Genomic DNA, 13147 nt, shown 5'->3' on the forward strand with positions numbered 1-13147 from the left:
ATGTTTGATGTTCAGTGTGTTAGCATTAACACTAATCCCACAGTAAAAATGAGGCTAATGGGAATAATATTAGTTTAGTAAACCAAAAAGCTAGCCATACTGCTAGCATGGCCAAAAGAGCACACATGAAAATCATAATTTTAAAACTTTTATAAGACTTCTTATACACTGAAATACAGATTAAACTTCATACAAGTAGTATTTTTTTTCCTGTGAACAATTGATTGTGCAAATCTTGTGCTGAGTAAAAAAAGTTGTATTCAAGATTAAGTGAGGATTTTGTAGATTTCACAAAAGAAAACTCTTCCCAACAGACTGCTGGAATTACTAGCTCGTATCTGCAGATAAGTCAAACTATATCTATATCTAAGGGACATATTTTTAAAAATGTATTTTCCTGTAGGCCTCCGAAACATGCAGTTTGTGCTGTAGTGTGCTATAGAAAGCACCCTAAACAAGGCCACATTAAAGAGTGAATGTGTGCAAATACACAACACACACTGCAAATACTCAGCAACTCAGTAAAAAAAGTTTTCAAAAAAAGGCATGGCTGCTTATTCTCAGGCAACGTGTAAGTAAGATTGTAAAAGTGTGATGAAGTAGCGAGGAGGAGGCAGTGAGCCGTAAATGTCCCTTTTCAAACCAAAATATTGCCCTTAGGCAACACTTGTTACAACAGAAATAGACCAAAAAGAGAGGAGGACTGGTTCATACAATGCAGCACATTTAAACTGGACAGAAACTAAGCACTTCAACATAGTCACATTGATTATTAAGGCTTCCCTTTACAGGCCACACAATAAATAACTGTTGATTAAAAACAATTAGACAGAGGATGTACAAGACATATTGGAGTATTGATAACCTCGCCCCCTATTTGGCACATTGGATTGCTGACTTTTGACCTCTTACAGTCATTACTCAGGTCCGCACTTGAAATTTGCCCGCTTTAGTCACATACTTGACCCCTTTAAACGGCTTGTACTTCTCTCCAAACATTTCAAGACGACTCACCTTAAGACCTGAAGAGGGGAGAGAAGCAAAGTGAGCAATGACTGAAAACTGACTTTAAACTTGGCCCAAATAAAAGTAAGTATAAAGCGAGGACTACCTGATATGGCCACCTGCTGAATCTTCAGGTCAATGTTGAGTGAAGGGTTATCTTCAGGTTTGGGGGCTCCTGCCTGTAGACTCAGACTGCCTTTCAAGTTAGGAAGTTTCTGGGGGTTCAGTTTCCCAATGTCCCAAACCAACACCTATCAAAACACACACATGCTCCGGGTAAGGACAATACAACCTTTTGTTTTCAGTTTTATTTTCTCTATAACACCACCAGTTCTGATCTAGATTACATCACTTGTTTCATTGTTGAGGTACAAAAAAAGATAAATATCATGCCTTTAAAATGATAGTTTTAATGTTACTTTGGCCATCAATTTATCACTTAGGAGTTAGGCAGGTAAGTTGTAAGCAGCTTGTTAGTGAAGCATTTGATTCTTGACAATAATTGGATAAAAAGGTGGGAGGCTTCTAATTAAACACAAACCTACAGTATCACTGCTTAGGACGGCCTTGTAAACGGTTGTTACCTTGGTAGGGAGGTCGTAGCTGTAGCTTCCCTGTGTGGCTGTGAGGTTCACACTGAGCACAGCTTTAGGCATGTGGATTTTGACCATTAAAGCCTCCACCGTCTTCCCCATGGTCTGCTTGGGTCCGATCGTGATGTCCAGACGACCACAAGGTCCCGACTCAAAGAAACTGATGCTCTGCTTCACGTACACTGGAATGGCCACGAGACTGAGGATGGACACAGACAGAATGAACCACGATGACAATAAACAGTTGGTTCAGCAGGCAGACAGCAACCAGCTTGTCATTACAAGTAAACACGGTAACAAGAGTGGATTGTGGATCCTTAATGCGGAAATTGAACCAGAATTTGAATCCACTACGAAGACAATAACACAACAGAGATTGTATCGTTGCGATAAGATGCTCAGATATTTACACACATATTTAGTTTTACTTCATAATAAATAAGACATACAGATGTGCCTATGCTTACTTTTGAGAGCTGACATGATAGTTCATGAGTGTGAAATTTCCATCTGGCGGGATGAAAGAGAGAGCGCGCTCCGACTCCCAGCGCTTAAAACGCACACACGGGTGGAAACTCACGTCGTCCAGAAGACGAGGGTTCTGTTAACCAAAGAGACAATGACGGCGAGTGAATTTTACATTTGGACCAACGCACGGGCACACAGACATATGCACATTAAGAAAAACACAGCTGAGAGGAAATGAACCAACCATAAAGGACAGACTCAGGTCAGGCATCCCAGTGAGTCTCACGCAGGCTTCAATTACACCCTGGATCTCTGCAAATACTGTCGTACCTAGAGATTGAAGGAGATGCAAGCACGTTTAAAGAGTAAGCACGTCTAATTATCTAATCTACCAGGAAAACGTAATCACTTCTAACATATGGATACACTTTTCATCTGTCCACAAGTGCTTGTTTGTACCTGATTTGTCCACAATGGCATCTATTTCCTCTATCACATCAAAATATGCCTCATTATTGGTGTATTTAACTCCAGCCCGCCTCCATGGGACATTGGAGAGTTGACCTGTTGGTAATGTATTTCCAACATTACTACCTCCTGGAGAAGACACAAAACAAAAGGCAAACACATAAATATTGTAGATAATGTAAGAGCTGAGGAGCAGGGTAATATTTGACATCTACATTCTTGCCAGGTGGATCTACCTCCTCCCATATGACAGTATTGGGAGCAGGTGTGGGAAGCCACACACCTGGAGCAGACCTCCTTATCATGAGAGTATAAAGGACAATCAGAGAGTTCCCTTTGCTTTCACATGCTGAGAGTGAGAACTAGACAGAAGGCGGTGACGTCCATTTACCTGTGAGCGTGTTGACAACTGATCGCAGGATGGTGGGAGGCCTGATCATCTCTTTGAGGACGTTGGACTCTGTTGCCAGTGGAAAGCCGTTGTCCAGCATCTCCTCCAACAGCTCATACACTGTCACCACATTGTCCTTGATTACACTTTCTGAGCACTCTCCAAAGTAGTCCTGTCGACAAAAATACCTGTTACACTAAAGCACACACAAAACTGACAAATGCAAAAAAAGGTTTGGTGCAGAAAAGCTGAATAGAGTTGTCTCTAAGAGCACTCTTAGGCTTTTCCCATTAAGACCCAACATGAGTCTTAGTTCCATACTAATTGTTTACAATATGTGCTCTATATACACACACTTTGTTGTACATTGTATAAGTTTGAACAGAACCAAAGAAGTATTGACTTGAATAAATAACACATAATTCAATCACACCTGAAATGTGTCTGCCACTCTGTGCAGGAACTCAATGACAAACAGTGGAGGGACTTCGGTCTGGACGACAGAGAGGAAGAAGAGCTTGCCCCTGTAAATGGTGATAAGGTAGTGGTGTGGGGTCTGCAGGACAGGGGCCACATCCTCCGGGTCCACCGCCTTCTCCTTGGCCTCGAAAAAGTAATCACACACACTCCGGCTGATGACACTCTTCCAGTGTTTCTCCAGGAAGATGTCTCCAGAGTGATTAATCAGGAACAGACTGTGGATCATCTCAGCTGCAACAATGAGGTGGCTGTTGAGGATATTAGCGCTCTGTGTTACTGAGCGGCAGATGGAGACATTAAATCAGCAGTTTTAAGCAAAATGTAAAACTCCTCGTGCATTATTTGATTGCAGTGCCAATGTAAATGCAAACCAGTGACAGTTTACCTACTGTCATTCTGTTAAACTAACTTTAAATAAACCAGCTGGCTAGCAAACCTGAGATTGGCAACTTCGGAGATTCTCACCATCAGTTTCTTAATGTTAAGAAATAAAACAAACTCGAGAGTGACAACGACATTAAAGCTCTGCATAGGGGATAATGTACATAGAGTTGCAAGGATTATTTAAAGTTTTACCTGTTTACTCCGGTTGATTGTGCCAAAGGTATTAACGAAAGTTGTCTACTTGGTGCCAGTAAGGCAGACTTGTCCGAGTTGCTGAGGAGACGCCTGCAGATCTACGCACACGTACACACAACTTTGTCACGAGAACATATCAACAAATCAAAAGAATAAGTTCCAAATAGTATTAGTAAAGCTCTGAAATAAATCCCGGACGGTTTAAATACAAAGCAAATGTAGTGTCAAACTGATCGATACTTTCAGAGCAAAGTTTCGGACTTTTAAGTCAGGCACAAATTGTGGGCAGCTACATCTGGATGAGACCGTTGGGTTGCTTCGCCCTGCGTAAAATCTTCCAGGTGTTTGTGCCGGCCGAACTCACGAAAACCAAATATTTTGGTAGCAGATCTTACACACTAAACGTTTAGAGTTTAAAACTGAAAACTGGTACCTTTTATTTATTACTATTCTATTATTCATATAATATTAATTGTACCTCTTGATTTAGGTTATCAATTTGATTTAATCCATATTGTTCTCAGTTGTATTGTAATTAATTAATATTAGTTCGAAAGATCAAGGTCTGCATTCAATAAAGGTGGAAAACCTTTCACGTGATAATCCGAACAATTGTTCAAGTCTTTATACCCGACGTTTTATGATTTCCTTATGTATCATGTGCTCAAAAAAAGTAGACGACCACGTCTCCAGAAAAACCTAAATGTACGGCTTTTGATTGGCTGAGCTCTGTGTAGGCGTCACACGGACTGGGGGAGGAACCCGCTGCCTGCAACGGTATCCTCAGGGTAACAAACGACCCAGTAACCGTTAGCACGACCGCGTTTTCACACCGGTTGAGGTGATTGCAACGTGCACAGTTAGCCATGGCTTCTAAAGCAAAGAGACAAAGACTGTCTGAGGAGAAGAAGAAGACGGAGTCTCCGACCAAGAAGACGGAGTCTCCGACCAAAAACACGGAGTCTCCGACCAAAAAGACTCCTGCAGAACTAAGGTGAACGAAAGTTTAAAAAAAAAAATACAAGAAACTGCTTCCCTGCAGCGGGAGGAGACACGACCATAGTTTGAACGCTAATGTGCGCAAATCTTTAGTTTGAAATGTAAACCGTAACACATTATGAATGCACGTGTGACATGTGAGTGAGGTTGACAATTGTGAGTTTCTGTACGCCATTAAATGTCTGCATGAACCACCACGCTGGGTGAGCGGTCGCCATTGATAAGGACCGGTGTATGACGTAGTTATCTTATAACATGTCGCTACAGAGTCAGGTCAGAAGCGTTCAGAGCCTCTGCTGTCGTCTAGTACCGTCCCGTTAACTACATCAAGTGGGCCAATATCTAATCTAAGATCAACGTGACTACCACCTGCCCCCCTGCATGTTTTATAAGTTGCAGACGGAAATACTTGGCACTTTCAGTGTCAAGGATCGGCTTCGCTGCCTGGTGTAGCGATCCTGCACCACCTCCCAAAACAATGCATTTTGCGAAGTAGTCACATGATCGTGAATATGTAATGTTATGTCTTCTTTCCGCCGGAATATATCTGACAATTGCATCACTCAGCTATTTCCCCCCTATTCTAACTGAAACCCGCAGTTGTCATATTGTGGGCATCTCTGCGGCCGCGATCATCAGCACGCTCCTCACGATGTAATTTAGCTTCAAAGCAGTGAGCGGATTGAGGCGAGAGTCGGCAAGACAAAGCCAATCGCGAGCCAGAGACAGACTGTTCTGGTCCTCCCTTTTTAGATGTCTCCAATCAGTCGGTCCCGAGTAGGAGGAGCTGTGGGTTTTTTTCAGGGTAAAATCGATCTTCCCGCACACTGAGCTGAAATTCTTAAGTTTTTGAATGCTTAGCTCTTTCTGAGCCGGTTTTTAGGTTGCTCAACAGGTTTGTCAGTATCGAGCTGACACACACAGAGAGAGACACCATGTCTTCTTCAAGGTAAGGACACGTTGATTTAGGGAATTGATCTAAAGGCAAGTGTGATTGGCTGCACAAGCCCAGTAATCTTCTGCCTGCATATTGACAGATGCACGTGCTGTAGGAAATGATAGTAAGGGTGTGGCATCTGCTGGGTACATGCATTTTTGTTTTGTTTTCCAGTGACAACAACCCATCTGCATAATGACATCTCTTGTTTTTCAAAAGACATTCGTCCATGTTGCGTTTTTCTGCTCATGTGGATGTGGCATAATGTCATGGTCTGTGAGACTTGCTCCATCTGGGGTTTTTCCCAGAAACGCTGACAAGATTGTGGTGACATAGAGAAATACAACTATCATTCAGGAGTGAAGACGACACCAAGAGCATATCCGAGTACACATTATTAACATGCTTCCAGAAACTCCTGGTGCTTGTATAATACAATTTACAAAGACATGCGTAACCAATCAGTGGTCGCTGAGACAAGCTCACTTGTGGCTGTTGTGTGTTGCCACAAACGTACTGCTGTGCTGTTTTAATATTATTTGGCACCACAGCACTACGATTTGCTGTGACATTCAACCCCTGTGTTCAGTTGTTTGCCCCAGCACAGAACAGACTGTACAGAGAGAGACACACAGCCTACAGCTGTCCCGATGTTGCCTTGCTCTGTGTGTCATAACACGGTTACATGCATGACTAACCGGGTCCTCACCGCTGCACCACAGCATTCATATTTATTTGTCATTTTGTTGACGATTCATGCATGTTTCCAAAACGTCTCGCTCAGATATGTGCTATTTCTGCTTCTCTGTCTGTGAAAGTGGAACATTTTAAGTCATGTGATGGAAGTCACATGGAAACTAAACTGCGGGTTTTTGCAAATGAACCGTCCAACATAATAACAACCTTCGTCTTTTGTGTTTCAGCCCTAATTCACTCTTTGGGATGGGAAACCCCTTACTGGACATCATTGCTGTTGTGGACAAAGACTTCTTAGACAAGTAAGTTAAAATAATTTAGAATACATTTTTTAGTCCCCTAAAGACAGCGCTGTCATCTTGTGCTTGATTCCCCATGAATTATAAAGGCAAAGAAATACTAACAAATATTTGGATTCTCTTTTATTTTGATGTTTGTTTCTAATACAAGGAGCCTAAGTCCATCTTTTTGCTCTCCAGTGACAGGCTGACCATAATAGAAAGAGGTATTATCATGTAATCTGGTCAATAGAGATACGAGATAAGGCGTATATAAGAGAGCAGAGCACAGGAAATGGCGAAGCTGACTGATCAACATCAGCAGAGCTGTATCGCCTACAGATGTAGTGCTTAAATACAGCCTGATGTGTGTCATTACATTACAGTGAGTTGATGCATATCGGTTTGTTCTAGCTAGTGAAACAATCAATGTCACTCTCTGCTGTTTCATGATGGTAAGATTACTAATTATCATCCATCAATGCAGTTAAATCACATTGGCTTCACACAGAAAAAAACACTCAACAATTTACCTTTTTTATTTGAAGTTATAAATAAGATAATTTATTTACTTACTTGTTTATTAATTAACTGTGTATTCTTTGAAATAGTGAGAGCCATCAGCGGAAACGTACACAGTCAGAGCAGCACTTCTCTGGTTTGTCCGAGCTCTGTCACTCTGAGCTGACCAGGGCAAAGGGCTCCTTTGGGTTCCAGCTCAGAGTCCACTCTCAAACCTCTTGCATAAACTTTAGGATTAGAGCTAAACCAACCAAGCACAGTTCTAATTCAGTCACATAGAGTAAAGCAGGACTAAAGCTGCACCTTAATCCCTCACCTAGCTTTGTGATTCGAGGAAACTAGACTCTCTTTACTTCGTTGACCAACATATTGATTTGGACCGAGTGGGGATGGATAGTAACAAAAGCACTTTAAGTCATCTTTCTATGAATTATTGATTATATTAATCACATTTTTCTAAAGGAGGGATGAACCCATTTGGCAGCACCACCTTTGTGTCTGAAATGCTTATCCACATAAAGATAATCAAGAAGTGTGTGTGTGTGTGTGTGTGTGTGTGTGTGTGTGTGTGTGTGTGTGTGTGTGTGTGTGTGTGTGTGTGTGTGTGTGTGTGTGTGTGTGTGTGTGTGTGTGTGTGTATGTGTGTGTTTTATTCTAAAATAAAACGGTGGACAGTGTACGAGTCAAAACGGCAGGGATTGATGTAGCGTAAGTTTCAGATGATTGAAGAAACTAATGCCTCTTTTGTTTTTTTCTCCTTTAATGATCTGCAGGTACTCTCTGAAACCCAATGACCAGATCCTGGCGGAGGACAAACACAAAGCACTGTTCGTAACTCATGTGTTGCAACATTTCTAGGCTGTGGTTTCTAGTCTGTGCAGGGAGAAAAACAAATAGGTCTGAATTTATACGGTTTGTTCCTCTCTGTTCTGGAGCAGAGCAGTCACAACAGGCGCACACCAGAAATCGCCACTATTGACCTCCATGTCTTTATAGACGGCCAATGGCAGAGCAGCAGCTTCAGCACAGAGAGGCAGTCTCAGCCAATAGCAAACCAGGACACTTCGCCTCCCAGTCCCTCTGAGAGAGCAAACATTTAACAGCAGATAAGAGTGTGTAACCGTGTGTGAGGATCAAACAGATGTATTCTGACTCTCCACAGTTATAGTTTTGACATTTTGCAACCACTAAAGACAGTCACATCTCTATATATGAATTATTTATATCAGGGAAGATTTGTACTCATGATTCCCAATTTCAGAGTCAGCAATGTTGTCAGGAGCTGAATGAGTTTAGGCTGGTTTAATAACGGCGTAATAAAGCTTGGTCACTTGTTATGTGTGAAGGTGCAAGTCCAAACAAGTTCTACCTGTCGACTGTGTTGTTTCTACTTGAACCATTCGTCCGTACTTGTTTTAACGCTCCTGGGTCGGGTGCTGACATGTTGGAGATTTAGATATTTAGACTGAAAAAACAGCAAATTAGAAATGCTTTAGCCCCGAGATTCACTCGTTGTGTTATGTATCAGACGTAAATGGTTATATATATGCATATATTGTATTTACCTGGAAGAGTACAGTCTATGCTTTACTGCTCACCATACACACCACTATGGACACAATGTCAATCAAACCCGTACAGTAGCGCTAGAAAAACAGTTTAGATTGTAATGTTAAAGTTGTTCATGTACAAATAATGATCACTGAGATTTAAAGGAATAGTTTGACATTTTGGGGAAAACACAAATTTTCTTGCTGAGCATTATATGAGAGGATTGACACCACTCTCATGTCTGTCTATTTAATATGAAGCTATAGCCAGGAGACACTTAGCTTAGCATGACGTTTAGGAACAGCTAGCTTAGGTCTGCCTGACGTTAACAAACATCCACCTAGGGCTGCAACAACGAATCGATAAAATCGATTATTAAAAGCGTTGGCAACGAATTTCATTATCGATTCGTTGTGTTGTGCGATTATTACACCACTCAATAAGTCGCGGAGATGTTTGAGTATAAAAAAAAAATTTAGTTGAGCGGAGGTAGAGGAAAGACCATCGGAGAGACCCGTAACGTTGTTCTGAAACACACGGTGGAGGAAAAGAAATCAGTACGACCTAAGTCATCCAAGGTGTGGGAGCATTTCACACTAAATAAATCGAAAAAGTGTGTTAATTGCAAGATATGCAAAAGCGACATGGCACGGGAGCACCACGGTGATGATTCAGCACCTAAAACGTAAACATGTTGGAGTCCTTGATGAGGAGGAAGAGTTCAACAGCAGGGCAAGTCACTACTGAATCCTACTATTGTTCCGTTTTGAAGTGAGGAACGTAACGTCCCTCCAGTAGCTCTCCTGGTGCTGCTGTTTACTCGTTATCCTGCTTGAAAAGTTAGCGTTAGCTCGTTAATAACAGTAGTAAAGCAGGGGTGGAATAGTTTGCAAGACTAAAGACACGTTTTTATTCACTCGCCTTTTCCCCGCCGATTAAAATAATCGTTAGTTGCAGCCCTGCATCCACCTACTAGCACCTGTAAAGCTCTCTAGTTCATACGATATTGTAGGTTAACAGGAAGTGAACCAACTTTCTGCATGGCATTGAATCTTCTCCTATAAATATGAATGATGTGAGTTGCATGTTTGTTTCTGCATGTAGATTTGAGGAGCTGGTGAAGAAGTTTAAAGTTGAGTACCACGCTGGAGGAGCCACACAGAACTCCATAAAGATTGCTCAGGTCAGTCGTGTACCTACAAACTCACTAACATCCCGTTTGGTCACTACTTCAATGCTCTGTGGAGTCCTACTGTAAATGTTGGCCACAGTGAGCAGATGCTGATCAGAGCTGTTGTCGCTGTCTCTAGTGGATGATCCAGGAACCCCACAATGTGGGCACGTTCTTTGGCTGCATTGGCAAAGACAAGTTTGGAGATATCCTGAAGCAGAAGGCGAAGGAGGCCCACATCGACGCCCACTACTTCGAGCAAGATGAAGAGCCCACAGGGACGTGTGCTGCATGCATCACCGGAGATAACAGGTGGGTATTTATAAGTAAAATAATAAATTATGTTGATTAATTATAATCTCACCTGTCTGTAACTCTTTGTCTCTTTTTATTGTTGTCGCCTCTCAGGTCTCTGGTAGCTAACCTAGCTGCTGCTAACTGTTATAAGAAGGACAAGCATCTAGACCTGGAAGAAAACTGGGAGCTGGTGGAAAAAGCTAAAGTCTACTATATTGCTGTAAGTAATAGTTACCAAATGACTATGTAGTGTGTTGCGCCTTTCACTTCTGATATTAAGAAACCACAAGTGAACCCACAGGGGAATGTCGTGACATGCTGGTGCAGACTTCACTTCATGTGATTCATTAGAGCCCATCAGGATATAAAAAGCAGATCAGTCCTGACCGAATGTCGCCGTTTGCTTCCAGGGTTTCTTCCTGACCGTCTCTTTGGAGTCCATCCTGAAAGTGGCGAAACACGCGTCTGAAAACAACAAGCTGTTCTGCATGAACCTCTCCGCGCCATTCATCTGTCAGTTCTTCAAGGATAACCTCATGCAGGTTCTGCCCTACATTGACGTGCTGTTCGGCAATGAGACAGTAAGCCAGACTTTCACACTCCGTTCTCCAGAGACTCTACAAATTGAAACAAGGTGTAACGTGTGCTCATGGAGTGCTTTGTGTCCACCTGATGTTGATGTTGATGTTTAGCACGTATTGTTGTGCCAAACAATCTTTTATTTTTGTTCTTCAGGAGGCGGCAGCATTCGCTAAAGAGCAAGACTTCGAGGTGAGTGGAGTGACGGTGTCTTTCGGCATTTGTAAATGAGAAGTCCTGCCTTTTTCACGTTTTTCCACATCATCAACTGACTATGTTAATGTGCCATTTGTCTGTAGACAGAGGACATAAAGGAAATTGCCAAAAAAGCCCAGGCTTTGCCCAAAGTCAACAAAAAGAGACAGAGGATTGTAGTGTTGACCCAAGGGAAGGATGAAACTGTTATGGTTCAAAGTACGATTTTTTTTATTTTCTGTCTTTCTTTCCTTATGTTGCTCATGTTTCTCTGTCTCTTATCGTTGTTATTGTATAATTATTCTTCTCCTCTGTTCAGGTGACAAGGTCGAGACTTTCCCTGTACTGAAGATCGACCCCAAAGACATTGTCGATACAAACGGTGCAGGCGATGCCTTTGTAGGAGGTAAGATGGTCCTATGTTTTCATTTGATACATATCTAGCTTTCTTTGTCTTTTCTGTTAAAGTTTCTCCTCTCTGCATTGCAGGTTTTCTGTCTGAGCTGGTTCAGGACAAACCAATGCATCAGTGCGTGAAGGCGGCACACTACGCCGCCAACGTCATCATCAGACGAGCAGGTTGCACCTTCCCAGAAAAACCCGACTTCAACTAAGGGATTCCCAGACAACTCCGCCTGAAACCTCATTCTCACCCTGCCATACACAACTCCGACTGTAACAAATACTATCAGCCATCCTTCCAATTGTTAGTTGAGCAGGATGTGATAATTTTGCTTTACAAAGACAATCTAAATGAAATTGTGTCTTTATGGACATTTGTTTCGCTCGTGTTGACATCTCACTAGTCTATTGTTTGTTTGTTTTTCCCTTGGTGACGGAATCAAAGCACAAGAAGTTAATTCCACATTGGGAGGACACGTTTTACACAAACAGAAGACTGATAAAGTATCAGTCAATGCAGGTTTTGGATACTGCAATGAAAATGTGCAGTAGTGATTTTATTTTTAACAATGAATTATTCCTGATTATGAGTTTGTACTTGTTTAGATTCAATTTAACAGGCCACTTATGAAACCAAATATTTTTATTTTAAGTGTACACTTTCAAAATGTGTCAAAGCCTCTGCCCACTGATTCCTGTGATGACTGTCAGTTTTACTGTCAACATCACGACAAATGTCACGCGTTTCTTTCTCTCGAGCTGTTTTTTTGGGCAGGTGCTTATAGTCACGTGCCTTTTTTTTTCCCTTCCTTTCTCTGGAAATGTTACAAAGTTTGCAGGGGCCTACTGGTGTTGCATGAACCTGCATCTGTCTGTACAGGGAAACTTGCAAAGTAGATCAGTGATGGGCAACTAGTGGCTTGAGAGGGTGAAAATGGACTTACAACATATTTTAAATGCATGTACGGTAAAAAAAAAAAAATATTCAAATGTTCTGTCAGAGGAATACAGTGGATAAAAAAAACGTGACATTTCCTTCTGTTTATTTCTCTCCTGAATTAGTGGCCTATGTTCTTTGTGGGTGTATTATTATCTCTATTTTGTAACCCAACTTCAAGACCATCTGATTTTGAGAGTTTTGTATGTTGTCTACAAATGAAAGCTACAAAAAAGAAGGGAACCAAATGAAGAACATTCAGGCTCAAAGAGGTTGTGGTCTGTGCAACACATACCTGAATACAACTATCCTGAATATAGATGTAGTCTAAATATTTCATGGCGGAGAAGTATGTTTTCTGAATACTACAAGAGTTGTTTTGAAATTTGTATTGCTGTCAGTATTGTCCCACCATTTCTTTTATATGTTCAAATACACCAATTGGCCTTAAATGACAATTTATTCCTGGTCTCAGTTGCACTCAAGTTGCCCCTTCTTTGTGCTTGACTGTCATGCCTACAGTTCACAAATAAAATGTACAACAATCTTTTGTTTAATATCTTTTCTGTTGGTGTATTTTATTATTTTTAATCCCTCAA

At 41.5% G+C, this 13147-nt stretch overlaps 2 protein-coding genes across 3 annotated transcripts; one reads left to right on the forward strand and one right to left on the reverse strand.

Annotated features, from left to right (window-relative positions):
* Nucleotides 1-135: 135 nt before the first annotated feature.
* On the reverse strand, nt 136-4550 carry ap3m1 (adaptor related protein complex 3 subunit mu 1). The gene is made up of 10 exons (XM_068723474.1): nt 4463-4550; nt 3982-4082; nt 3359-3653; nt 2926-3097; nt 2526-2663; nt 2311-2396; nt 2066-2199; nt 1590-1797; nt 1112-1256; nt 136-1022 (listed from the first exon to the last, which is right to left on the reverse strand). The coding sequence occupies exons 3-10, from the start codon at nt 3629-3631 to the stop codon at nt 922-924; spliced, it is 1257 nt and encodes a 418-aa protein (XP_068579575.1). The 5' UTR covers nt 3632-3653; nt 3982-4082; nt 4463-4550; the 3' UTR covers nt 136-921.
* A 215-nt stretch (nt 4551-4765) lies between these two features.
* adka (adenosine kinase a) lies at nt 4766-13095 on the forward strand. 2 transcript variants are annotated; one of them, XM_068723486.1, is made up of 11 exons: nt 4766-4978; nt 6844-6918; nt 8190-8243; nt 10072-10150; nt 10278-10450; nt 10547-10655; nt 10846-11016; nt 11171-11206; nt 11314-11428; nt 11529-11615; nt 11699-13095. In XM_068723486.1, exons 1-11 carry the CDS (start codon nt 4851-4853, stop codon nt 11821-11823), a joined length of 1152 nt encoding a protein of 383 aa, XP_068579587.1. In that variant the 5' UTR covers nt 4766-4850; the 3' UTR covers nt 11824-13095. The 2 variants fall into 2 exon arrangements, with proteins under 2 accessions (XP_068579587.1, XP_068579594.1); XM_068723493.1 differs by lacking the exon at nt 4766-4978 and adding an exon at nt 5032-5932.
* The last annotated feature ends 52 nt before the right edge of the window (nt 13096-13147 follow it).

The sequence above is a fragment of the Cebidichthys violaceus genome, unplaced genomic scaffold (assembly GCF_023349555.1).
Source record: "Cebidichthys violaceus isolate CVI_PGR_0920_01 unplaced genomic scaffold, fCebVio1.0.p SCAF_10, whole genome shotgun sequence".
In the NCBI taxonomy this organism is placed as follows: Eukaryota; Metazoa; Chordata; class Actinopteri; order Perciformes; family Stichaeidae; genus Cebidichthys; species Cebidichthys violaceus.